Source organism: Myodes glareolus, chromosome 13 (genome assembly GCF_982192425.1).
Source record: "Myodes glareolus chromosome 13, mMyoGla1.1, whole genome shotgun sequence".
Classification (NCBI taxonomy): Eukaryota; Metazoa; Chordata; class Mammalia; order Rodentia; family Cricetidae; genus Myodes; species Myodes glareolus.
Window position 1 is genome coordinate 52,985,944 of NC_142038.1, and position 27,713 is coordinate 53,013,656.

General features: G+C 46.7%; 1 protein-coding gene across 1 annotated transcript; it reads left to right on the top strand.

Moving 5' to 3' along the window:
• The first annotated feature begins 1,239 nt into the window (after positions 1-1,239).
• On the top strand, positions 1,240-27,713 carry Reep5 (receptor accessory protein 5). The gene is made up of 5 exons (XM_085699989.2): positions 1,240-1,433; positions 2,084-2,177; positions 15,815-15,953; positions 24,458-24,626; positions 26,185-27,713. The coding sequence occupies exons 1-5, from the start codon at positions 1,316-1,318 to the stop codon at positions 26,232-26,234; spliced, it is 570 nt and encodes a 189-aa protein (XP_085556115.1). The 5' UTR covers positions 1,240-1,315; the 3' UTR covers positions 26,235-27,713.

The following is a 27,713-nucleotide window of genomic DNA, read 5'->3' on the forward strand; positions in this document are numbered from 1 at the left end:
CTAGCGTAGCTCAGGCTGGCCTCAAACTCCCTATAATATAGCTGAGGCTATCTTTGAATTTCTGATCCCCCTGCCTCATCTTCCAAGAGCTGGGGTTGCAGTTATGCACAATCATGCCTGGCTTTGACCCGCATTTCATGCCTCTGACTGCAACATTGTGAATTAATTGTAGGCTAATGGACAGCTGGGTGTGGATGCTATTACAATAATGCTATTAACATTATGGTTCAATTTTGTCAATGATTAACTGGATATTGGTGGGGACAGCAGAGAGAGTTGATTTAAGACCCTCAGGGAAATTTTGGAGAAGGAACTTGCAGATAAGGAAAATGAAGCGAGCAAGATATCTACCCCACAGAAAACAGTATAGGAACTAAATCAATTTGGAAGTGGAGGTGTAGGACAAAGAACGTTTGGGACCAGTTTGTGCACCGGACCTCGCATTCTCTACTGAGAAATGGGATCCTACGCAGCCCCTAAAGGCCTTCGAGTCTTAAGCAATGAGGAAAACTTGGCAGGAGTGGGCGAAAGGGCCATTCCGAGAGTGTTCTGAAGGAATATGGGTGAAAGACCACTAGAGCCTAGGGATTAGGTGGAGAAGAGTTTGGGACGCCGCCCAACGCTGGAAGAGCTAGAGAGGTCTTGAGGTTCCCATTCCGGGCCTACCTCTTCTTCAGGATAACTGCGCTGTTAGGAAAGTTAAGATAACCATTACACTTCCCTTCCCTTAGACCTCCAGGTAACACGAGCCCACCAGGAGGCTCAACTGCAGAGCTTGGAAACGGTGTGCCCCGGAACAGGGCACGTGAACTTTCTCTAGGCGAGTTTTCAAAACTATGCTGATTCCTGGCCCAGGAGGGGAGCAGGCCTGAACCCAGACTTCATTCAGGACCCTCACACATTTCCATTTTTAGGTTAAAAATGCCTTCGCAGGTTCAGCTCAGTAGCGTATCCACCAGACTAATCTTAATCTGTTGCAGACGTCAAGGTCGCCCTCCCCTTTGGGTCTTTTTTTTGCACCGGTTGGATTTTAAAAAGTCAGGCGGGCACCAGGAACCTCCTGCTGTTTACTGGGTGGGGTGTGGGGGGGACACCTCCTTGCCGCGGCTGAGGCCCGGTCGGGCGTGGCAGCTGCAAAGAGAGCAGGGCGGGGGCGGGGTGGGAAGCGCGCCAGAAGGGCGGGGGCGAGCCGGGGCGCGCTCCCGGGATCTTCGTGCACGCGCCGCGGTGCCGCCCGCCCCCGCCCCGCCCCGGTCAGCTGGGTTCCGCGTCCAGGCGGCTGCGGAGCATCCCGGGCGGCGCGAACGGCCCAGCCATGTCTGCAGCCATGAGGGAGAGGTTCGACCGGTTCCTGCACGAGAAGAACTGCGTGACCGACCTCTTGGCCAAGCTCGAGGCCAAGACCGGAGTGAACCGGAGCTTCATCGCGCTCGGTGGGCGGCGGGTCCCCGGGAGCGGCGCTGGGCGCGGACGGAGGGCGGGCGGGAGGCCCCTGGCGCGTGGAGCGGAGCCTGGGAGCCGGGAGCTGTGGGACGCTGACGTGTCGCCTCTGCCGAGCCGGTGTCCCGCTGGGTGGAGGAGCCCGCCCTCACCTCCCGGACCCCTCGGCTGCCGGGCCTGGCGTGGACAATCCACGCCCGCGCACGGGATCCGGGTCTGGCCGAGCGGGGCTTCCCGGCCGATGTACCGTGCGGGCCAGCTGGGAGGAAAGGGAGGCAGGGGACTGCCCTGTATACCCAGCCCAGGCGGGCGCTCCCCGGGGTGTTGAGGCCGGGGATTGTTCGATATGCTCAGCCCAGGCGGGCACTGTCCAAAGAGTTGAGGCAGGGGAAAGCTCTTTTTACCCAACCCAGGAGGGCCGTGCCCAGGGAGGAGAGGCAGAGACCTCCCCAGTGTCCCCAACCCAAACAGCTCCCAGTGGATGGCAGGCCGGACCTCCTTACGGTCGGTTTCTCTCCGGTAATCGAGGCAGGAGGAAAACGCCTAGAAAAGGCCTAACCTCGAAGTGTGGGTGTGGGCGGGGACTGTCTTTTTAGAATGTCCGCAGGGTCACCCAACCGCTTCTCTCCTCTGTGTTCTCCAGGTGTCATCGGACTGGTGGCCTTGTATCTGGTGTTCGGTTATGGAGCCTCTCTGCTCTGCAACCTGATAGGTTTCGGATACCCAGCCTACATCTCGTAAGTGGCTCACCCTGCGGCCAGCTCTCCCCTCCACGGCCCTCCACATTCAGGGCTTGTGGGCTGCTTGGCCCAGGTTCTTGCGACAAAGTCCCATAAGGTTAATGTACTGACTGCTTAAGGTTACACATTTGGGAGCCTTAACTTGTTCTCCCATTTCCTGTCAGCAAAAAAATTTATTTATTTATTTATTTATTTATTTATTTATTTATTTATTTATTTATTTATATCAGATTATACTGACGAGTTGACCTTATCCAGGCCACACCAATTGTGGTGGAGCTCAGTCCTCCGCTCTCTGGCAGACAGACTTCAGCAGGAATGGGAGTGAACTGCATCCCATTGATGACTTATCGTTATTTCCACCATATGTTTTCATACACTGTAAAACCCAGTTAAGAAAGCTAGAACTTTCTTAATTCAGAGTTATAGTCGGGGCAGGTGAAGACTGTTGGCTTTATTTATTTGATCCCGAGTCTCACGCTGTAGCCCTGACGTGCCTAGAACCTGTGATACTTAGAGCAAAGACTGACCTCACCTCACCTTAACTTTGTTTTCTAGTGCTGGGCTTGCAGACGTGAATCACCAGCCTGGCTTAGCTTTTTGATTTCTAAAAAGGCTAATTAGTGATCCAGTGAGCTGGCTCAATGGTTTGTTGTTTGCCACTCTGACACCTTGAGTTCAGTCCCTGGCTACCTACATGGCAGGGGAGAGAGCTGACTCCTACAAGTTGCCCTCTCACCTCCACGTGCCCCGGGCCATTTGCTTGCTGCTTCTTCCCACAGCAGATGAGTAAAGGAAATGACAAAAATTTAAGGCTTTTTTTTTCTTTAATTATTAAAATTTTTATTTTTTGTGTGTGAGTGTTATGCCTGTGTCTGGGCACCATATGTGTGCTTGGCACTGGAGGAGGCGGGAAGAGGGTATCGGAGTCCCTGGAATTGGAGTTTTGCACAGTTGTGAGTCACCATGTGGGTTCCGGGAATCAACCTTGGGTCCCCTGGAAGAGCAGCCTGTCCTCCTAACTGCTGAGCCATCTCTCCAGCCCCAAGGCCAAATATCAAAAGCAAATTTGGAAACACCATAACAAACCTTGTAAAAGACATTCATAATGTAGCTCCATGGTTATATAAATTATTCACGTAATTAGAAAATGAACCGTAAGATTAGGATTTAATGAGTATTTATTATTTTATAACTTAATGTTTGTTTTTGAATTTATCATTTCTCTCTTCAAATCAGAATTGCTCCTCTCTCCCCAAATGAATTTTGTTTCATAGTGTAACAAAGTTGGTGGTTTCATCCGTTTGGTTTCTGAAACCTCTCAGCCATAGTGATAAAAATAAAGGTGAAAACATTTCACTCGGAAGCCAAGACACAGATAATATTATAGCACGTGACTGTCACTGGCCAGATTGGAACTTAACATATGCTGGAAGGGAGAAAATGTTTTTACTGCTGTTGTGTTTCATTTCCGAGACAGTCTTAAATAGCCCAGGCTGGCCTCAAAGTTGCTGTGTAGCTGAGGATGACCGTAAACTTCGCTCCTCCTGCTTCTGTCTGGCCAGTTTTGTGATGGTACCAAGGACCACTAAGGCAGAGTAGGAAAACTGGTTCACTGCAGTAAAGGTAGAGAAGCCCTTTTAGTGATATTTGATGTTAAATGCTCGAACAGCCTTGTCCAAAATAGCTATGCGTGTGGTAACAAAGTTACCCTCTTTGACAGGACCTTTTCAGGTGTGTGCCTTAGAGTTGTTTCTCTCCCTCCAGCATGTGGGTTCTGGAGGTTGAACTGGGGCTGTAGGTTTGAGGAAGCCTTTTGCCGGTTGAGTCACTGTGCCTTCCCCCAGAATACGGATTTTTTTTTAAAACGTTGATGACATAACCTTCTTTTTCCTCCGTCAGGGCTACTCGACATAATTGTGTGATAAACATAGCTTCTTTGTTCGCATGGATAGATTATTTATGTGAGCTGTAGAGAGTTAAGCCTGTTTCTTGGGAGTGGAGAGCCTTCTCAGCAGTAAAGAGCATTAGCTGCCCTGTAGAGGACCCAGGTTTGGTTCCCAGCACCCTGATGGGCAGCTCGTAACTGGCTGTAACTCCAGTTCCAGGGGACTCCCAGCTCTCTCCTGGCCTCCACGGGCACCAGGCACGGGGATGTTGTATATACATACACATGCAGGCAAAATATTTAAACATACAAAATAAAACTTTAAAAAAAAATTTAAAGTCTGTTTCTAAACTGGGCGCGATGGTGTATACCTTTAATCCCAGCTCTTGGAAGACAGAAGCAGCAGGATCTTAGTGAGTTCAAGGATATCCTGGTCTACATAGAGAGTTCCAAGCCATGTAGTGAGACTCTATCTCAAAAAACAAAACAAAACAAAAAAAACCATCTATTCTGGATGGAGCATGTCGGTCCACATACATGTACAAGTGCATGTGACTAAAGGCGGGGACAGAACTAGGTTGTGTGTTTCCTTGTCTAGAAGTAATCTTAGGCTGGGCTATTTTCAGCCATATTTAAGGTGATTTTTTTTTTCCTGAGACAGGGTTTCTCTGTGTATTCCTGGCTGTCAAAGCAATTTTAAAGTTGCCATTTCTAGCCTTATTATTTCTTTGTTTATTCCTTCATTGTCTACGTATTATTGTCTTTTTTTACTTACAAGATGTTCAGTGTTTCTGTTTGTTGCTAGAAGTTCTAGCAGCCCAGCTGGTCATTTCTAAGTTGTCGAGGGGTTAGATTTTCCAGGGTTAGAATTTAGTCAACAAATACATCTGCTTTATTTTCTTTTTAGTTTTTATATTCTGGGGCAAAGTAAATTTTAGTCAGAGTTAGAAAAACACTAAAGATGTAATAAAGGACATTGAATGATTTCAGCCCAAAACCAGAAAGTAGTATTCAGTGATTATAATACTGCTCCCACCGGTGTTAGTATGTATGAACTGGCCTTTCTGTAGATCCCCCAAGGTTCTGATCTACGCAGTCTGGGATACGGTCTTGGCTTGGGGGTCTGAAAGGCTTATCAATCTTTTATACTTTTTAGAGGATTCTAATGTGCAGAGAGTGTTGAGAGCCTCTGGTACAGAGGCAATAATAACCACCACACAAGTACCTTTAAGTGTGAAGACTGGGCAGAAGGGAGGGAAAAATAGCCTTCTGTTCCCAGAGTAGTCAGAGACCCCCTCAGTGTTCTGCTCTGTGTAGGACGGGCAAGGGAAAAGAAAAGGAGATCTGTACACAGTAAAAAGCATACAGACCCAAGTCAGTAAACGTTCAGGCAGCCAATATTAATTTAATTAAGTCTATTCATTGTTTAGCCATGACTATTGTGATTGTACAGTTTTTCAAAAGAGAGAAGTCTTTAACAAATGGTAGATTTGAGTAGTACGCAGATCATTGTTCCTGGGGTTGGGGAGATGGCTCAGTGGGTCAGAGTGCTTGCTATGCAAGCATGCGCCCCCAGCACCCACGTAGAAAACTGGGCATATACACATGCACGTGCCTGTGTTGAGGGAGGTAGAGCCCAGCAGCTCATGGCCAAGCTGGCTAGCTGAAACAGCAGGCTTCTGATTCACTGAGAGGCATTGTCTCAAGGAAGTAGCATGGAGACGTAGAGGAGGACACCGGAAGTCTGGCTCTGGCCTCCACATGGGCACACAGACAAACCCACACACGCGTGCACGCGCACTGCCATATTAACCCGTATTCACACACCACCACCACCACCACGGTTTCTGCTTGTCTCAGTCGCATTGGGCTAGTATAACCATAAATGATTTAGGGGTGAGGACATTTTTGTTCTAATTTCTGAAGGCTGAGAATTCCAAGACCAAGCTGCCAGCTGATTTGGTCATGTGATAGCTGTTGTCTGCTTCGGAAATGGCGCCAATCCGTGGCATAGTTATGTGGCATAAGGGGCAAACAAGCTTTCTTGAGTCGCTCACACCAAGCAGAGCATTTAACCTAATCATCTTCTAAAGGTCCCGTCTCTTAGAACTTCAGGCCTCAGTGGTCACCTTCACCCAGTCACTCTCTGTTCCCCTTACCGTTCTCTTTGTTCCCCCAGATAGTTATTCTTCAAAACTTGAGGTTCGTCTGCTTAGCAAATGTCAATGTCAGCCATATGCCAGTTGCTGGTGCCCTTTAGATACGGAAAGGAATGAGAGAGAGAGACACACTCCCATTTGCATAGACACTCTGCTGCTGGGGAGCAGGCAAGAATTAGGTAAAGTAGTGGCTGAAAGGCTGGCGAGCTCTCAGAAGAGGCAGGCAGCTGTGTGGTAGGGAGTAACAGGAATGGCTCTTTGAAATTTATCTGCAGTGCTATTTAGGACTTAGGAATGAGCTGGAACCAGCCTGGCAGAGGCAGCGGAGGGAGCCACGGCCTGAGGCTGCAGCAGCCTGGCTGTGTGACAGGGAAGAGTGCTGAGGGAGATTCCAAAGGGGTGTAGGTCTGCTGAGGGCAAAGCTGGCAGTGAGTGGCATGCGTGTGCGCGCCTTCCGCTCCAGGTGGTTGTATTTTTCCTGATTGCATCAGAGAGGGTGTGAATAACGGGTCACGTGATAGAAGCTCTCAGGTAAAATGTAAATGCCTGCTGAGACCTCTGGAAGGGATTGGTGATCTGGCTAAAGGTCTGCCAGAATTTATTTCCTTCTTTCCTGGCCTTTCAACTTTGTTCTTGCTGTTTCCTCCCCTTGTACCCATTAAAGGAAGGGGCACAGAGATTGCATCTAAAGGTCAGTATTGGGCCTAGAGATTGCAGGGTGTGGAAATGAAATTTGGAAAAGCTCATTTGGCCGCCTGCCTTTTTCCATTACTCACCCCCTTGAGAACTTCATGGGTGAAGCTCAGGTGCATCTGGCTCCAGGTCAGGACTCAGCTAGTGGGGGGGCCTGGAAACAGTGATGAGGGGGAGCCAGGGCCTCCTCCCAGGCCTCCTTTCCTGGGGCCATTCTGTTTTTCTTTGTGCAGTTTTTTTGAGCTCCCTAACCTCTGTGCTTCTGGACACTCTGGCCACCTGAAAGAGAATTACAGCCTGTTTTGTTCCCAGGAAATGTTGGCAGGTTCACCTGTGTCTCCTCCCTCTGCCACAGCAGACAACAATAGAACTTGTAAGGACGGACCCATATCTTCCCCCATAGGCCAGTGTACACTTCATGTCCAACATGTCCACAACCTGTAGAAACATTCCTACTGTCCAATTTGAAATATTTTTGTCACCCCCAAAAGGAAATCATTAACAGTCATTCCCATGTCTCCCCACTCAGTTCCCGGGAACCCTTAGCTAACGTGTTCCCGTGGATCTGCTCTGAGCATTTCATAGGCGGGATCATGCGCTTTGTGGCTTTTGTGACTCAGCGCAGCCCTGCCTTTAATAACAGTGCTCAATTAAGAGGCCCTGAGACCAGCCGAGAATGGTGCCGAGAATGGGACTCTGCACCTTCATAGACTAGCCCATGCCTGAGACCTGTGAGGACCTTTGGGCAGTGTGGCTGGTGCGGTGCTAATTCAGCCAGGGGCACGAGTCTGTCCCTGCTTCTCTGTACAAGTGGAATCGTAAGACAAAGTCTAATGATTTGATTTTTCTATTTTTATTATTGCCCTGCAGTGAGAAGAAAGGGGGAGGGTTGGTCTTCTGTCCTACTCAGAAAGCTTTTGGTCTAAAATTCTGCACAAGCATCTGTGTCTTCCTCTCCTTTCATTTCATATGTGCTTAGAAAACTCAGGCTGCCACCTTCCTAGAACTGCCGGAATTCAGCCTTAGAGGTCAGATGTGTATCACCTTCCCTTAGTGTTTAGTATACTTTAGTTTTTCTTTCTGTCGTGTAGGGGTTGAACACGGCCTTGTGGGTGCTACTAAAGCCCAGTACCACTGAGCTAATGCATATTCCTTTTAGTTTGAAATGACATTCCGTGGTCAGGCACGGGGAACACACACCTGTAATCCCAGCACTTAGAAAGTGAGGGTGGAATATCAGGAGTTCAAAGTTATGCGGAGGCCAGCCTGAGACCCTGCCCACCCCAGAGAATAATAAAAGGAAGGAGTTGAGGAAGGAGAAGTGATAGCCCAGGGATGGGCACAAACACACACGGAGGGAGGAAGGGAAAGAAGGAGATAGAGATTTATTATTTTAAATTGTGAGTCCATGTGGGGATACATGAACATGGGTGGGCACCCGAAGAGGCCAGAGGCATTGGGCCACCTGAAGCTGGAGTTACAGGTAGTTGTGAGCCATCCCAAGGTGCTAGAAATTGGATTTGGATTCTCCACAAGAGCAATAAGAGCTCTTAACTGTGGAGCCATCTCTTCAGCCCTGAGAGTTTTATTTTCACAAGGCTGCTGGACACTTGTGTAGCATTTTATTTAGCTGAAAATTACATATATCTTATATCTAAGGCCTTCACAATATAGTTCATTTAATGTTTACACCAATCCTGTTATGTAAATACTATGGTAATTCCCACCTTTACAGACAGGGGGCAGAAGTGACAGTAACAGACTTTGCAGGTTGTAGCACACCACGCCCATCTTCACTCCATGCACTACCATACAGTTCGTGAGCTGGGCAAGGGGCTGGAGATTGAAACACACAAAGACTCACAGACAGAGACACCGGTCATCCTTGAATTCCCCAAGAATGCCCCTTTTATTGTGTTTGGGGGTAGCTTAAATAGGGATCCTTAGCTGATAGCCACACCCCAGCCAAACCCACCAGAAACCAGGAACTCCTGAGGGTCTTGTGCTCAGAGCAGGTGCAGGCTGTTTCAGAGCAGAGAAAAGCAAGTTGTTTGCAAGCAATTCAGGATCTGGGGGTTCACAGTCCTAACAGCAGTTCATGGGTGGGAACTGGTGTGTGACCCCATGGAGCCTGGATCCCTAATCTGGATCTTAGTTAGATACTTCCCATGTGGCCTTTCGTGTGGCCCTGTAGATTCATGCAGTGACCTTATGTAGTGAAGGAAATTGCACTCTGGTGTTAGCTTTTGTATTAAATCAGCTCTGTGAACACATTATGCAGAATGTCTCCCTATCTCTCAGGTAAGGTGCCCCCCGCCCTATATACCTACACATGGAGGCATTTTCCATGTTTCGTGAACATGCTAGAATTGCTCTCGGTTACTTGTCACGTAGCTTTAATTTCTCAAGGCTCTGGGGATACACCCAGGGCCTCACGCTATGCGTACACTCTACTGATGACGACATCCCAGCGCTTGGCTTTTTGAGACCAGTTTCAATAAGCAACTCTCTCTGGTCTGGAACTCATTACCCCCTGCCTCCGTTCTCCTGTCCTGGAATTTTAGATATGTACCATCCCCCTTGGCTGAAATTAAACTTTATGATACCATACTTGACATAGATACTTAGTTACCCAGCCTTTGGTTTTATTGACAATGGTTGTCCTGGTGTGATTTAGCTGTGGACTTATTTACACAGTGTGCTTGTCATTAAGTTGGCTCTTGGATCCTTTAGGAAAATATTAAAGAGTAAAGGAAGGCAGATATGATGGCTCAGCAGATAAAGGCGCCTGCCACCGAGTCTGATGACCTGAGCTCACTCTCTGCAGCCCACATGGTGGGAGGAGAGAACAGACTCTCTTGTGTTCCAGCCTTCACATGTGCACCGTAGTAAACAGCATCACACCCCACAAGCAAATAAATAATAAGATTTTAAAAATAAAGATTAAAGGAACAGTTCTATTTTTCACTGATTTTGTATAGTTAGCTGAGAAATAGTTTCTCCACAGTTAAGAAACCTACTAAACACAACCCATCTCATCTATGTTGTTTTGTTTGGTGTGTGGCACATGGTATAAACAGTAAATAAGCGAATTAATTTGATTGTCTGACTCATTCTGCTATCAGCCTTTCTTGCTCTCTTGGTCATGGTCATATCTCTTGTTTTGAAAACACATTTTCTTCACTGAAAACAGAACAGCAAACAACAGCAGCAGAAGGAGACCTAGGCAGTGGTGGCACATGTTAGTACCAGCACTTGGGAGGCCTAGGAGGCAGGCGAGCGGCAGAGGGTTTTTCCCGGACAGGCAGGTACCAGCCATGCAGCCAGGCGGGATAAAAGACTTACAGGACATAGTAAATAGACGGAAGGCTAAACATAAAGGTAAACATTTATTACTTAAAGAAGAGGGAGAGAAAGAAAGACATGGAGACAGACATAGAGGAGACATAGAGACACGTGTGCACACGCCAAGAGAGGGAACAGAAGGAAGGGGTTAGGATGGCGACCAGGGGGTCAGAAGTGGCTGGGAGTGGGCATGGCTTGCCCTTAAAGGGACCAGACCAAAAGAATAACATTTGCGGCCACCATAGTTCCTTATCTTCTTGTTTTTCTAAGAAGAAGGAAAAATTTTCCCTTACTTACATAGGAGCAAAATAGTTCATATACTTTAAAATATCTTTTCTTTTAAGAAAACTATTCTTATTTTATGTGTATTGGTATTTTGCTCGCTTGTTGTGTGCTTGGTGTCCACAGAAACCAGAAGAGGTTGTCATGTGGGTGCTAGGATCAAACCTGAATCCTCTGTAGTAGCAGCCAGTCCTCTTCACGACTGAGCCACTGTCAGCCTCCTAAAATGCCTTCTTATGTGAAGCACTGGTGATGGGAAAACTGTGTTGCTGTATCAGGAATTCTCGTGTCTGCGGTGACCAGAAGCAAGACAGATATTGTGATTCTGAGATCGACCTTGAAATCCGAAATGTCTTCTGTGGAGCTGAGCGCTACCTTCCTCAGGTTTTCTTGTTTCTCTACACGGCACAGCCTCGTCTTGTTTGTGTTTAGCAGACACACCTGTCGGTTTGCTAATACAGTCGTCTTGTTCAGATCCTACGGATGGGCGTGACTGACCGTAATGGTAAAGTCTGTGCTTTGAAGATAGACTTACTCGTTTTACTGAATCGTAAGTGAACTATGAACATACCACATGAACTATGTAAACTGGTTTGTCTCTAAGTGTGTGAGACAACAGAGGCCTGCTAGCACAGAGCTGAGGATCACCAGCTGTGCTACCGTTTGACAACAGCCCAACTTAGAGGAAATTATTTGTATTCAGTGAGGGTGTGGAGAGGGCAAATGAGCACATGTTGGGGGCAGAGGACATGTCTGTCATTTGTTTACCCCTTAGACTTTTTAAAAGTTTATCTTTCATGGTTTAAGTTATATGTGTGCACAAGCTTGTGTCCACATGAGAGTATCTGTGGGTGGTGTGTGTGTGTGTGTGTGTGTGTGTGTGTGTGTGTGTGTGTGTGTGTGTGTGTGTATGTATGTATGCAGGTGTCTGAGGACTCTGGAGGTGTGGGCCACCTGGTGGAGGTGCTGGAGCTGAGTGCGGCTCCTCTGCGAGGGCAGTAAGAGCTCTCAGCTATTGAGCCAGCTCTGCAGCCCTCCCCTCTTTGACCTTGTTTTGCAGCAGTTTCTCTTGTTTCTGGCAGGGTGGCAGGGTGCTGGATGCAAGTGGCTAGCAGTCTGATAGTGCACTGCACCTCCCGTCTTGCGGTTGCAGTGTGGGGCTGGGATCACAGGCACAAGCCCTGTCTGTTTTACCGTTGGCTTCAGGGCATGGAACTGAGTTGTCTGACTTCACCAGCCGAGCCATCTTGCTGGCCTCCGGCTCACATTGATAAAACTCACTGTTCCTGTGTGTATAGAGTCATGGGAGCCATTCTGTAATGGCTGAATTCAGCGTCGTTCTTTTTATAGCTACAGGGGAAAACTGATTTTGTCATACTTCGAATATCTCAACTTTATGGAACTTTGAGACAAGTTAAGAATTATGAGTATTTCCAAATACTATTTTCTTTCTTTCCTTTTCCCCATACTCATTTTTGTTATTTCTTGTCTTTTTTCCCTTGTGCTCAAACCTTATGCTAAAAACCACCATTATTCACAGTTGAAAAGAGCAGGGATGTTTTATTCTTCAGTACTGTGAGTCTGTATAGCTTGTGGTCTTTCTGCCTTGGTTCAGTGGAACGGTCGCCCCAGGCAGAGTCTACCTAGCCTGGACTGACAAGGTTTGGGTTTTAAATCCACTTTCTTCCCTTCTTTTTCGGGGTGGGGACTGATCATTTCTTTGTTACTTACTTTCACCGGACCCGACTCAGTAAAAGCTCTCAGCGAGGACGGCCTACATCGCGTGGCATCTGTTCCTGCTGGCATTCTTTGGCGTCTTTCAGTCTCATGGTCAAAAGTTAAGCATGTTCTGCAGGCTCTTGTTTTTCTTAGAGCACTGTTTCTTCAGAGCAATACGTCCGTGTTTGTGTTACCGGACACGTGGAGTAGGAAGACTGATTCCTGCCTGCCTTAGTCCTGGGCTCCCAGCAGATTGTTGGGCGTCACCTTCTTTAGAGAGATGGGAGAGCTCTCGGGTTCTACCAGTTCTTGGGGCCTACTGAGCCCCAGTAGAATCTGTCAGCTCAGAAATCTCCCCTCGCCCTCAGTGATAACCAAGTTCACTTTGGCACCCACAGTGTATCCTTGAACAGACTTGGCTTCCTCTCTCCAGTTCCTGGTTGGAACTGCTCTGGACTCACAGCAGGTGAGGGTCAGGATGCTATGGCGCCAGCGGCTTCCACGGCCATGACTTCTCAGACCTTTGCCTTCACCCACCTGAGCGAGTTTCTGACAGCCAATAGGACGTAGCTTCGTCTTGATGCAGACCACTGTCTAGAGGAGCATCAGAAAGAGCTTAAATCCATTTGTTTCCTTAGTTTTTGTTTCCGTTGACTCTTGTTCTAACTCCCCTCTGATAGACGCCTCTGCCCAAGCACACGTAAAGGCTAACCAGGAAGAGCGTCGTTTTTTATTTGGGGTATCCCTGCGTAGTGCAGACTGGCTTTGAGTTCACCCTAGCCTCCTGGGTGTCACATGTGTAAATTCCCACATGCTTCTCCTTGCCCCTTCTGCAGAGCTGCTTCTGCTGTCAGCAACCTTACCGGAGAGGCGTGTGATGAATGCATCTTTATCACCCGAGACTTGCAGCGTAGTCACGTCTGGATCAGGGATGCTTTCTGCTCTCTTGATGACATTTGGTTTGGGAGGGAGCAAAGATGGGAGCTCGGGACCATTTCACCTTTGGTTTTCTTCCTGTGTGTTTGCTGCTGTCCTTTGAACAACCCCAGTTCCCAGCTTTGTTTCAACAAGCAAACAAAACCAGCTGTGGAACTATGAACAAATAGGTGGGCCAACAGGGATGGAGTCAGCCAGCACTGACTGCTGAGCCCCAGTGGGCTGGCAGAGGCTCATGAATGCCCTTGTGTGTATATCAGTACCAGTTCAAAATCAAAGAAAATAATTTTTTCCAGTGTATCTTCCAGAGTTGGCCCAAAGAATGTTTTTCCGGTATCCAAAATTTTCCTACTAACTTGCAAACAGGACTTTAAGGGTTTCAACTAACTCCTTACTCTTGCAGCACATAGAATTGGGAGTATAATTAAAATCCATCTATAATTGTGTATTCTCCTTTTAGCCTTATTAACTGATAATATTCCTTCTACCAGCTTGTAGTCAGAAGACTATTGGTCTTTTTCTGGTTTCTCACCTCCCTATGAGTACTAGGAAGCATTGCCATACTATAATTATTACCTACTGTGCACAGATTTATTCTGTGCCATTCAGTGTTTATAAATGCATTGCATATGCTAACTGCTGTAATTGTCACAGAAACATAATAAGGTTTATCACTTGATAGATGAGCAGGCTGAAGCCCAGAGAGTATGAATGCTGCCCCAGGTTAGAATGAGCAGTGGAGGCAGGGTGGGGACGAGGTGCCAAAGGAGGCACGCACTGCTATCCTAACTGAGCGTAGTTAATATTTTGTAGTTCATTAAGTAGAAAGTTCAGAGGAGTCCATTTCATCTGATAGGCTTTGCGCCTCTTCTGTCTCTCTGTGTGTATAATATCGAAGGCTTTTAATCCCTAAAGCACAGGTCGTGTCATTGTTAGAGAAGACTGTTAATAAGGAAATCTATTAGCTAGTTCCTCAAGAGAGAAGTTAAATGAGTGTGTTCACTTTGGTGTGTGTTTCTAGTGAAGCTCCAGAGAGCATGGCCTCCTAGGAGGCAGTGGTAGCGTGTGGAGCTCAGAGCTTTCCGCATGGAGTCTCCTCTGCCCCTTTCCTCCTGCTCACCTCAGAGACTTAAGGAAGTAAAAATCTGTTACTCCAGTGTCGGGGCTGACTTTGTACTCTGAAATCTTTCTGGATACCTGTACTGGTCTGTCAGCACACGTAACACATCTTTTATTTGTTTGCTGTCTTGTTTTCACACAAAGTTAGAATGTTTTATACTCAGCAGTGTATCTTGGACATCTTCGTTGTTGTCCTTTATAAAGGCTTCTGAATATTTAAGATGTGTTTAATAGGCCATTCCCCTTTTAGAATGTGTTGTGTGGAGCTTCTGTAATCTTTCAATTGAGTTGGAATGTGTTTTGATACGACTCTGTCGTCTTTGGTGTGTGTGTTGGGGGGTGGCACATGGTTGCCATGGCGCCCTGTAGCGGTCAGAGGACAATATCAGGTGTCAGTCCTTGCCTTCCTCGTTGTTTGTGGCAGGGTCTCCTGTCTCCCTTGGTGTCCAGCCGGCTAGGTGGCTGGTGGACTACTGAGGGTTGTTTGTCTCTGTCTGCTAGAGCAGTGCGGGATCAGACACGCATTACCACGTCCGCTGTGCATGCTGGGGATCTGGACGCAGGCCTCACCTGTGCTCTACCCACGGAGCCATCTTCCCAGCCCTCTTATTATTGTCTTTGGAAACAACAGTCTGGCTTGAGACTGAGGTTCTCATGCCCTCACCTTCCAAGTGCTGGTGTGGCAGTTGTGTGTCATCACACCTGGCTCCTCTGCAGCGTTCTGAGGGCACGTGGCTGCCCTCTGCCTTCCAGAGGCTGAACAATAGATCTCAAGAAGGAACTAGACATACTGTTTTACCAGCTCCTCTGGGTGGGCGTAGATGGTCATCTTCTAGGTTTGTGAGCCAGCAGACTGTCATGTCTGATGGAAACCTCTCCTGCCCAAGTAAGTAGGCAGGAGGATAGCATGGTCTTCTGGGGATTTTGACTTTGAGACCGTGACCTTTTCTCTACTCTTTTTGCTCTGTGACCAATTTTCTAGTACAGGACAAGATCTCAGTGGTACCTTCCAAAGCCGAGGGTGCAGCCCTCCCAGTGTACGTGCATTAACTGGTGAAGATTAACTGTCCACCGTGCTCCAGACATTGTGCTAGGCCTGTCCAGTCTGGTGGGGAATTGGTCTTGTAGTTAAGAGAGTGGCGTGCTCTGGTGAGCACTGGCTTTGGAGGTGGTCCTGGGTGTAGCCCGGCTGTGCTACTTGTAACACATACTGTTTCTTTTCTCTTTGCTACAGTTTCTTTCTTTAAAAGACAAAACAAAAAAAGTATCCCATGGGTATTATGAAGGGTTTTTTTTTTTTATTGTTTTTGACAGGGTCTTCTCATGTAGCCCTGACTGGCCTGGAACTCACAGAGATCCCCCTGCCTCTGCCTCCCAAGAGCTGGAGTTAGTTTGCCCCCATTCATACATTTGCCTGATGTTGGAGAGCGGACTGTGGGGGAATAATGGATCTCAGTAATTGACAGTGTATTTTCTTTTGTGCTGCTTTTCAGGATGAAAGCCATCGAGAGTCCCAACAAAGATGATGACACCCAGTGGCTGACGTACTGGGTGGTGTACGGTGTGTTCAGCATTGCCGAGTTCTTCTCTGACCTCTTCCTGTCCTGGTTCCCCTTCTACTACATGCTGAAGGTACCGTGACCTCTAAACAGCTGTTCCTCCACATCTGTGTCTCCCTTGCCCTCTGTCTCTCAGACTCCATTTCAGGGCCCTTACACCAGGAATAGTAGGAGCAGGGGCTTAGATATTGGATACCAGTGGCTCTTGTCTCCCATTACAGCCAAGAAGGCAGGATTCATGTCCCCCTCCTCTGTTTAAGGCCTTGGAAGAGCTAGGGCAGTTTGTGTCCAAAGCTGTGTTTGGTGATTGCCGAAGTGGAAGAAAGCACTGTGACCTGACACAGGTGTTACCGTTACCCCACAAAGAAAGAAACGTCAGCATGTTTTCAGTGTTCCTGGTGCTGAGTAGGAGTTACTATTTGGAGGGGGGGACATGTAATTCTCATAATAGACTTGGAGAAGAAAATGTCTAATTGGTTGGGAAAGTCATCTTGGTAACTTTGGCTGCTGGGGTAGTCAACTCAGCGCAGTCAAACTTTTTTTTTTGGTACAGGACTAACCCAGGCTGCCAGCATTTGGGGGAAAGGACAGGAAACTGAGACTCATAACTGGATCTCTGTAGGCTTTTGGCTTGCCCAGAGGTGAACGAGAGGGAAAAGGTTGTCGATGTCGTGGATATGGTGGTGGGTTTTCCACTGGAGGACAAGCTGGTCCTCTGGCTCCCCAGGTGTCTTCCACAAAAGGGGCCCTGCGTCTAGTCAGTGGGTGTGATAGGACTAATGCCTCCGCTCCCAGGCTGGAGAAGGTGGTGTGTCCAGCTCTGAGGACTCCAGGCTGGCCTCTTTCCCGTTCCATTGTAGGCATTTTACCGCTCAGACACGTGACATAGTTTAAAGGTTCAAGTCGTTCTGACAGACTTTGAAAAAAAATCTGCATTTTGCGTAAAAACAACCATTGTCAGAGCTGGAGAGACGGCTCAGTGGTGAGAGCGCTTGCTGCAGTTGCAGAGGATCCGGGCTCCATTCCCAGCATGCACAGAGCTGCTCACAACAGTCCGTAATTCCAGGGGACCTGATGCCTCTGTGGCCTCCATGGGTGCCGGGCACACATAAGCTGAACTCTCATATACATACAATAACATTGGCACATAGCTACAGCCATTCTGCAGTTAATGCATGTGTTGGGATTTTTATTTCAACTCTCATAATTTTCAAGCCTATTTTTGCTGGGCTCTTTAATTTTATTTGACTGTGTGAGTGTGTGTAAGTGTGCACTTGTGAGGTCAGAGACACGGTCAGCAGTTGCACCCTGGCCACTAGGCTTGCACGGCCGTCTGACTTCTTTGAGCTGGAAGCGATCTGTTGTGAATTTTGCATCATTCGCTATGGTTTTGCTCCTGACAGAGTCTGGGATTGATTATGTTGTTTTCTTTAGAAACAGTGTACTCATCAAGTGTCTTATTATTTTGGTCTAAAAACCAATTTTCCTCCAAGGGATTCATAAACTCTGTCCAGCCGTGAAATAAAGGCCACACCCACTTATGCTAGAGTTTGAGTGGGTGAGTCAGTTCTAGCCTGGGGAGACGGAGGCAGCCGAGGAAACAGCAAATGAATGACCCCCCCTCCAGCTGCCCCTCCGCACCCTCAAAGATGCCTGTGAGTTGTATCTGCCAGAGCCTGAGGACTGGGGAAATCCTGACTTTTGGCTGGTGACCGCCCCCACTCTCACAGAGACGGTCTCCTGTGCTAAAATCTGAAAATGTAGGAGGGTTTTTTGTTTTGTTTTGTTTTTTAAACTTCAAGGTCTGGAAACAAGAAGAAATTCAAAAATCACAGAAAAGATTGGAGAAATTTGACTAACTAAACATTTTAAGAACTCAATTTATATATGAGAACAGGGTATAAAGCTGTCAAATCCCGACAGACCAGGAGGATCTACTTACAACATTTGTATCAAATGAGGAACTAATCACAAAATGTTAGAATTTCTGTAAGTGAAGAAAGAACCAGGCAGAATTTCTATGTAGCTATTTAATTAAAAAGAAAAAAGTGACTGTGAGTGTCCTGGAAGCCTCCCCGTGACGTGGGGCACGGGCGCTCTTAGTTAAAACACTCGCTGAAGCAACCTGGAGAGGAAAGGCTTTATTTCACCCTATAGCTGCCAGTCAGTCCATCCGGAGGCAGGGCAGGGAGGAGCCTGGAGGCAGCAGCTGAACAGAGACGTGGAGAGGTGCTGATTCCTGGCTTGCTCTGCTTGCTTTCTTACACAAACCAGGGCCACCTGCTTGGGGAACACTGGCACAGGAGCTGGGTCCGTCCGCATCCATGAGTTATCAGAACGCCTCACAGACTTGTCTAGAGATCAACCTGGTGGGGGCATCTTCTCAGTTAATGTTCCCTCTTCTGAAGAGATAAGAACACTGACTGTTCTTGCAGAGGATCTGGGTTCAATTCCCAGCACCCATGTGCCAGGTCATAACCGTTTATAACTCCAGGCTTCCACCAGCACCAGACACACACATGGTACGTAGACATACATACAGGCAAACACTCAGACATGTAAAAATAAAAAATAATTAAAATGAAATGATTCCCTCTTCTCAGGTTTGTGTAGTTGACAAAAACCAACTAACACAGGGAGTTAATAAAATATTTTGTTCACTAAATTGACAGATTTTTGTTTCGTTTTTGAGACAAGTCTCTTGAGACTCTGCTGTGAGTAAACACTGGTGTGTGCTGCCAAGCCAGCCCGGCAGACAGTTTAAAAATCGGAATGCCTGGTGAGGGTGAGTGTACAGGAAACTGGACCTGTAACGTACTGGCAGCAACAGTACTGTGTTAGAACAGACATCTGAGTTTCTGTTGAATTGAAAAAATGACGCTGTCATAATGATGCCCCAGGGAAATGTTCACAGTGCATGAGGGTTGCAGAAGGATGCTTTTTCTTTTGTTGTGGAAGAACATGATAGCATTTCTTTTTGGGGTGTGTGTGTGTGTGTGTGTGTGTGTGTATCCGTGTTCACATATATGAACACAATGTGTGGAGGACAGAATTGGTGTCGGTGTTTTCCTCCATTGCTTCCTATCTCATTCACTGAGGCAGAGGCTCTTGACCCCAGAGCTCATCACCTCTGCTAGTCTGGCTGGCCAGCTTGCTCTGGGGGAAGCCTGTCTCCACCTGCCAACCTGCCAGGCACAGGGCTTAAAGCCCACCCCGCTTCCACACCAGTGCTCTGTGTACTGCACCGTCCCTCCCCGGACCCAGCACTTCTCATTTTAACTTTTTCTGTCCATGTTGACTTGACTGTCTAGAGTGATCAGAGAAGTGGTCACAGTTGGTTAGCCTGTGGGCATGCCTTTGGGGGATTTTTTTTTTCTTATTTTCTTTCTTTTTTCTTTTTCTTTCTTTCTGTCTTATTTATTTATTTATTTATTTATTTATTTATTTATTTATTTATTTATTTATTTATTTTGGAGACAGGGTTTCTCTGTGTATCTCTGGCTGTCCTGGAACTCACAGAGATCCACCTGCCCCTGCCTCCCTGAGTGCTGGGATTAAAGGCCTGCGCCACCACCTCCTGGCTGGGGGATTATTTTGATTGCTAATTGCTGTCAGAGAGCTCAGCCCACCTGTGGGTGGTCCTGAGCCGCGTAAGAAGGTTGAACTTGACCCTGAATGAGCCGCCTGCTGCTGCCTGAGTTTCTGCCTTGCCGGCTCCCGATGATGAGCCTGTCAGCTTACACATACCCTTTGGCTCCCTGAGTTACTTTTTTGTCAGAGGACCAGAAATGAAAATAAGATACTTTAGTAGGACCTGAAAGCAGGCAAATCTTACCCCCTTCCCTGCTTGTTTTCATTTTATGACTCAGGAAGAGCAGTCATATTTTTTTTTTTTTTTACTTTTTCCAAAAGACAGCGTTTTACTGTATTGTTCAGGTGACCTCAAATTATCGTGCACAGTTTGAAATTTTATTTAATTATTTATTTATTGAACAATTGATTTTAAATCTAGCCTGTCACCTTTCTGTGGCTGTATTGCAAAGGTTTTCCAAAATATAGATTTACCTACTTTCTTCCTTCCTTAATTATACAAGTTTACATAAGGCCATTGCTTGCACATTTATATTGTATTTTGAGCATATTTTCCCTGTTTCATTCTCTTCTACTTTCATGTCATCAAAACATAAATGATGGCCTCATTGTAGCATAGTAGGAAGTTGATACATAAAATCCATCTCTCTCCCTCTCCCCTCCCCTCCCTTCCCATTCTATCTCCTCCCCTGCCTTCCCCTTTCTTCCCTTTCCTTCTCCTTCCCTCTTCCTCCTCTTCTTCTTCCTCCCCACCCCCAATCCCTGTTACTGCGATTGAATCCTGGGCCTGGTGCATTTTAGACAAACACTGTATCATGAGCTGCATCTCCAGCCCTTGAAATATATTTTCTCTGGCATTAGCTTTAAGTTCTTGCCAGGATGGTCCTTGACTATCAGTGTTTATCCCTGCTCTTGGATGGTGATGGCGTTGGAGCCAGACAGACTTGTCTGACTTGTGTACGGATTCATCGTGGCAGTACTGATGTCACAACAGTCCAGTAAAAGCAATATGTGCTCTTCGTCTGAACTGTGGGTAAGAGTGGGCTTGTGTGGTTGCTCTAGGAGAATTACCAGCTGGCACTTGGAGGAGAGCTTGATGAAAAGTGAGATCACATCTGTGTGAAAAATAGCTACATAAATTAAGGTGGAGTTTTGAAAGCTGATAGCTGAGTATTGCCTTGAGAGTTGAACAGTAATTAACCTAATTTTTAATATGAGAACTTGAAAATGCCGAGAATGTAGGTAGAGAGCAGTAATTATTTTACTGTCTCAGGATAGAAACTAGAGGGCACCAGGAGATACCAAGTGGATTACTGGTTGTATATTCTACAGAGTAATCATGTGGAAGACAGAACTAGAGACATTTGACTCTGGTCCCATCTGTTAGCCTTGCCTTAATTCATGCAGAAAAGAGAATCTTTCTGACTGGATTTCCCAAAAGTGGTGTCTCTGTGGGTGGATGGCATTTCAGAGAGCTCCACTAATAGTGAGAACTTTGGATGACGCTGCTGCTCTACTGCCAGCTGAGAAAAACATCATGGAACTGGAGAGATGGCTCAGCAGCTAAGAGCACTGGCTGCTCCTCCAGAGGACCCAGGTTCAATTCCCAGCACCACATGGTGGCTCATAACCACATGGTGGTTCCATAACTCCAGTTCCAGAGGGAGCTGACCTCTGTGGGCACTGTATGCGCATATGTCATGATACATATTTGCAGGCAAAGCATTTATACTCATGAAGTAAATAAATAAATGTAAGGAAAAAACATTTAAAAAGATCATGATTTTCCTAAAATCCTACAGAACAGGAAAAGGACTCAAACATGCTGAGTTGCCTAAACTCATGAAACAGATCTCTTGTGATTCTTAATTAATCTGGTGAATAATTTGGACTTCACCTTGATGCCTTCTTCTTTTATTTTTTAAAAAAGATTTATTATGTATACAACATTCCTTCCATGTCTGCCTGCAAGCCAGAAGAGGGCACCAGATATCATTACAGATGGTTGTGAGCCACCATGTGGTTGCTGGGAATTGAACTCAGGACCTCTGGAAGAGCAGCCAGTGCTCTGAGCCATCTCTCCAGCCCTTGATGCCTTCTTTTGAAGTGACTGTCTCTCCATGAATGATTTATTCTTGAAAATTAAATGATAATTAAAATCCATAGTCCATCTTTTGGGAATATGGGCATAGATCTCTAGAATACTTCATGTTTGGGGCATTAGAATATTTGGGGAACCTTGAGAAAATCAGGATGATTGTTAAGTCCTGACTGGAGTATTTTGTGAGGCTGAGTTGTCTTAGCCAGCGGCCTTGAAACTGCTCTGGATGCTGAACCACATGGGCCATCCATTTTTAGTGGTGTCTGACTCCTTGTTCTGAAAATACATAAACTTTTAAAGGTAACATAGATATCTATATTAATATAAGTATAGACTGTGCATTGTACACAAGTCAGCCAAAGATGATCTTTTTGTTTTATGTTTGAGCAGGTAAAATAATACGTCTTGTAGTTCTTCTAGGTTTATTTCTTTATGTTTGTAGTCAGGATTTTCAGGGGGTCTTCCTTGATCAAACATGATCATCTTTAGCTTAGAATGAATTCACAGCCTTTCATTTTCTGTGGAAATAGAAGCATAACCTCTTCCACATAGTAACATATCTTTTGACTTCCATTTTGAAGACATTTTTAAATTATATAGGTTGGTTTAATCCAGCAGTTTTCATAACCCAGTGTGTCTTAGCAGTTGTTATTCCCCCAGCAGTCAAAAAATCCAAAGACAACACAATAATATGAAAAACACACATTATCTTTATGTGGCTTTTTAAATATGACTTTATTCCCTTTTAAGTATTTTATTATTTTTTAAATCTATGACTATATACTTTCCTCTTTTCTTTCTGAAGCATATATATACACACACGTATACACACACACATATATATTTATATTAAGTATATATAAATATATATATTTAAACATACTATAACCTGTTCAGAGACTTTTTTCTCTCTGGATCTGTTTATCCCGAGCGATGCCATGATTCAGCCTAGCACAGGGCATTGACAGCTTCTTCCCCCCCTCCCCACCAGTTTCTTGAGAACTTAACTTCATGGTGGAGGTATCAGCAGGAGCCACATTTACCATCCCAGCTCTGGGAAGCTGTTGGGTCCACACTTCTACCAAGTAGCTCACCGCCTTCTGCTTATATACCCCACTTAAGTGTTCAGTAGCAGGGCCTCTTCAGAGAGCCATGCCTGTGTTTGCTGCTAGCACTGAGCCAGGAAGCCATCTTGCCTCTGCCTGCCACTAGCAAAGAGAACCTACTGAGAAAAGGCAGTTACTAAGAAGCCATGCTTAACTCTATTTTTGTGTGTTTAGAATCCTTTTTAAAGTTTATTTTTAAATTTTATTTTACATTCCAACCACAGTTCTCCCTCCCTCCCACTCCTTCTCCTGCCTCCCTCCCTTCCCCCCTAGCCTGCCCCCCCCATTTACTACTCCCCATGAGTAAGGGCTCCCATGGGGCATCAACAAAGTCTGGCCCATTTAAGTTCTGGCAGGATCAAGCCCCCCTGCCCCTGTATTCAGGCTGAGCATGGCATCCCACCATAGGGAGTGGGTTCCAACAAGCTGGCTCATGCACCAGGGATAGATCCTGGTCAGAATCCTTTTTTTTTTTCTTAAAGCTTTCTCAGGTTTTATGTGGATCTACATTGCCCCACGTTGGGTAGACAGACTTTTCTTTCCTGTCTACCAGTTCCCAAATAACCAACATGGAGACTCATTATTAATTATAAATGCTTAGCCAATAGCTCAGAGTTATTACTAAATAGCTCGTATAACTTAAATCAACCCCTTTCTCGTAATCTATGTATTGCCACTTAGCTTGTGGCTTACCTGTCCTCCAGCAGGTCTTACTCCCTCTACATCTCCTGGCGACTCTTCTGACTCTGCCCTTCTTCCCAGAATTCTCTTAGTCTGGCTCTCCCACCCAGTCTCTCTTGCCCAGCTATAGGCCAGTCAGCGTTTTTAGTAAACCAGTCACAGTGACATATATTCACAGTGTAAAAGGAAGTGGTCTTCAGCCTGCTGCTGAATGTGTGTGCATATGTGTATAGGTTGTGTGCTCACCTGCAATTGTTCACATACACACACACGTGCACGCACACATACACACACATACTAGCCTTTTACATGGTGTTGGGGATCTCCACTCAGGCCCTCACTTGTGCAGCAGCCCTCTCGCCCCCTGTGCACTGGTTTTTATTAGCAGGTATTCATGTTCAGAGAAAGGATTTCAGCTGATAAGATGGTGCAGTGGCTTACAGTGCTCGCAGTGCAAGCCTGACAGCCTGAACTTGACTCAGAGACCCACCGTAGAGGGAGGGAACTGATTCCTGAATGCTGACCTTTGCCCTCCACAGTGCACTGCAGTCACGTGCACTATGTTTCAAATCGTATGCAATACACAAATTTTAAAGCAAGATGGGTTTTATTATAACCTCATATTCCCCTTATTTTCCAGTAATTCTATCACCCATTCTTATTTGTTTCCTTTATCTATTTATTTCTTTTAGACATGGTCTCACATATCCCAGGAAGTTAGCATTAACTTCCCTGTGTAGCTGAGGATGACCTTGAACATCTCATTCTCTGTCTCTGCCTATGTAGAGTGCTGGAATTATGGACTGATACCACCATGCCTAGTTTTTGTGGTGCTAGGAATTGAACCAGGGTTTTGACTGTGCCAAGCTAGCACTGTAGCAGCTGAGCTGTAGCCCCAGCCCCCTCTTTTCCTCTTCCTTCTCTTTTGAGACAGTCTCTTTGTGTTTCTCATGCTGGTTCATTAGTGGTTGTGGGTTTTTTTTTTTTTTTTTTTTTATCTAAGAAAAGCCTCCAGTTAGCCCTCAGAAAATCTGGAGATGCCAGAGTGGTGGTTCCAGAGTGCCAGGGCCCCTCTCACCCGCGCTCTGCTTCCCACAGTGTGGCTTCCTGCTGTGGTGCATGGCCCCGAGCCCGTCCAACGGGGCCGAGCTGCTCTACCGGCGTATCATCCGTCCTGTCTTCCTGAAGCACGAGTCCCAGGTAGACAACGTGGTGAAGGACGTGAAAGACAAAGCCAAAGAGACCGCAGATGCCATCACTAAAGAAGGTGAGGCTTAGGGACAACTCGCTGCAGTGTGAAGGAGATGTGCTGCCCCAGGCTCACACAGCAGACTTATTGGCCACCTTGTCCTCTCTGATTCCTCTGCTTCTTCCTCAGTGACACATTTAGCTTCAGTCATCACATTAGGAAAATGGCTTGTCCACTGCAGGCAGATATTTTAGAGTATCATCTACAGTTAGCTAAATATCTATGGAATTCAGTTCAGGTTGTCCTGTTTAGTGTGCCATTCTAATCGTTTCTGCTGCTGGGTGTGGCCGTACATGGCTGCAACCTCAGCATTTGGGAGGCGGAAGCCAGATGAGCAGTTTTTTAAACTAGAGAAATCAGGAAACCATCACCAAGTGGCTGTGCTAATTTGGTTTTCTGTTGCAACAGTAAAACCTTGGGTCAGAAACCAGCTTGGGAAAGGAAAGGTCTGTTTCATCTGAACAGGTTGCAATCCATCGCTGAGGGATGCCCAGGCAGGAGCTGGCTGCAGTAGTCAGGGAGCAGTGCTACTTGCTGGCCTGCTTCCAGGCTTGTGTTGAGTGCTACCTTTCTTTATGACAGTGGGTGGGGCCAATTAGGAATCAAGAAAGTGCCCAGAGACATGTCCACAGGTTAATATGATAGAGGCGGTCCCAGGTGTGTAAGTTGAAAATCAAGATCAGCTGTCACAAAGGCTGTCCTGAGTCAGACTTGAAAAAGTAGCATAGGGAACCTGAGGGTAGATTGTCTAGGAACTGCTTGTGAAAAAGCTTGGAGGTAGAAGCAAAGAAGAAAACATGGAAAGATAGCAAGATCAGAGTCAGAGAGATGGGCAGGGGCAGACTGGGGCTGCCCACGCGTGGGTGGAGCCTTGGCCTAGGCTGTGTGTGAGGAGGGCAGGGCCGTCTGTGCCCGCTGCATTGAGAGTGGACCGAAGGGGCTGTGGACTCAGCTCAGCAGTAGAGTTTGCCTAACAAGCGCAAGGCTCTGGGTGGGTCAGCCCTCAGCTCTGGGGTGGGGTAGGGCACTGAAGGAAAGAGATAAGCGGTGTAGTTAGGATGTCCTGACCTGGCCGGAGATGGCTTCATGATTCTTTGCTGTCATGAGGAGATTCTGGGCTCCATCAAACACAGCTGCCATCTGTGGAAGCTCACTGGAGCTTCCAGAAGACTCTGCCCACCTCCACCTCACCCACTACGTCCTGTCCTGGGGGGAATAGTGGCACGGCGAGCAAGTCTAGATGTTTCCAGTGCTGGTGTGGGCCCTCTCTCCTCCTGTCATCACCATGACAATGTCTCCTGCTTCTGATGACTGAAGGAGACAGGACAGGTGATGATGTCATACAAGCATTGAGGCTGGATGACCTTCGAGAATTGTGCTTAAGTCTTGAGGACTTGTGCTCTAAAGAGGCACTCTGTCCACTTCTTGGAAGCCTTCTTAGCCTTGGCCACGAGCCTCCCTGTGTGCTCATCCGCACACGGGGCACCCATCCTAGTCGCCCACGTTATCTAGTAGCTAGGGAGGCGTGGAACTCACACTGGAAAAGCCTTTGATATGATTCTGTTTCTCCCCACAGTCAAGAAAGCTACGGTGAACCTACTGGGTGACGAAAAGAAGAGCACCTGAGCCCTGCTGGACGGCCCCACCGCCGTCACTCCCTAGCGCCCCGCGTCACACTGGGGACAGTGGCATAGGCGATGACTGTGTTGCCTTGGAAACTTTTTGATGTATTAAAAATGGAATGTGTTGTAAGCTGTTTTGCTTTTATTGTCATATATGTAGGGAGCATTTTCATTTAAATCTAACACAGTGGACAATATCTAAACATTTTTAAATACTTTGCTGAGTAGGAAGACATGTCGCTAGACTCCAGGAACTCCAGACAGACTGGAAGTCGATGTCCATAAGCTTTGCTCTGCGGGGCTCTCCTGCATGCGTTTTCTGGTACTGACAACTAGATTATTATGATTCTGCTCTGTGTGGTGTATGGTTTATGTAGTTCTGTGTTTTTAGTGTATCTGTGTATATATATTTGTGCATATATACAGGGGAATGTTATTGCTTGGCTAGAACATGCATAGTGCTTGAGAGGAAGAGGCCAGGAGAAGGTTGTGTGGCCCTGTAGCCTGTGAGGCCACCTGCTAAGGCTGAAGGTGCTGTTCTCATGTGTGAGCTTCCAGGTCACATTGCAGCCGAGTAACACATGGACGAGCACAGTGACGCAGAAAGGAAGGTGGCTGTGTCATGTTCTGGACTTTAGTGCTGAATGCCAGGACGGTCTGTCGAGCAGGCACCACACTAGTGGTAAACAGGGAGTTACACGCACACACCGGTGATCAACTCCGGTTCCCTGCAGAAACGGTAATACCACATCTCACCTGCTGTACATTTGTCCGGTTTTGATGCTGAAGTGTCAGCCATTCCTGTTTCACCTTCAAGGCTGGGTAGCAAGTGTCTTAGTCTCTCCTCTCTCCATATTCTGTTAAAACCAACTCAAGGTACCTCCCAGACATGCCCGCTTCTGCTTCCGGCTTCCTTCGTAGTGCGTTCTGCAGGACCCCTGTCACCCTTCCCACAGCGCAAGTGGATGTCCATGGGAGAAGGTCTGAGCTGACTCCTGCTTGCCCATCTTAGAATAACAGCATGACTCAGGATGGGAAACGGCTTGAGCTTGTGTCTGGCTGGAGGCAGAGCAGTTATCTGCATCTGTGTGACATTCGAAGGCATGGAAAGTTACAGAATTCCTACTAAATTTTAAATATTCCAGAGAGTTAGTGCTGCAGTTATTTCCCCACCTCAGTCATTCAGATGAGCATTGCTGCTGTTCTGGGAAAGAGCTCTGTCCACACCTGCAGAACGTGATCATAGCCATTACGTAAATACTGCCTGTCCTGGTGTGCTCCACCAGACAGAAGTGCTTGTGCTGCGTCCCTTCCTCTGTGTTCCCAGACTCCCTTGTTGCCTGAACCTGGAGAGTCCTGACCTGTGTGGATTGTTCTTTCCTGTGCGTGTACAGCTGTGACAAAGTTTATTGATTGAACAAAGTAAGAATTAGAGAAGAATTACAATACACTCTAATAAAGATTATGTTTATCTGGTCTCGAA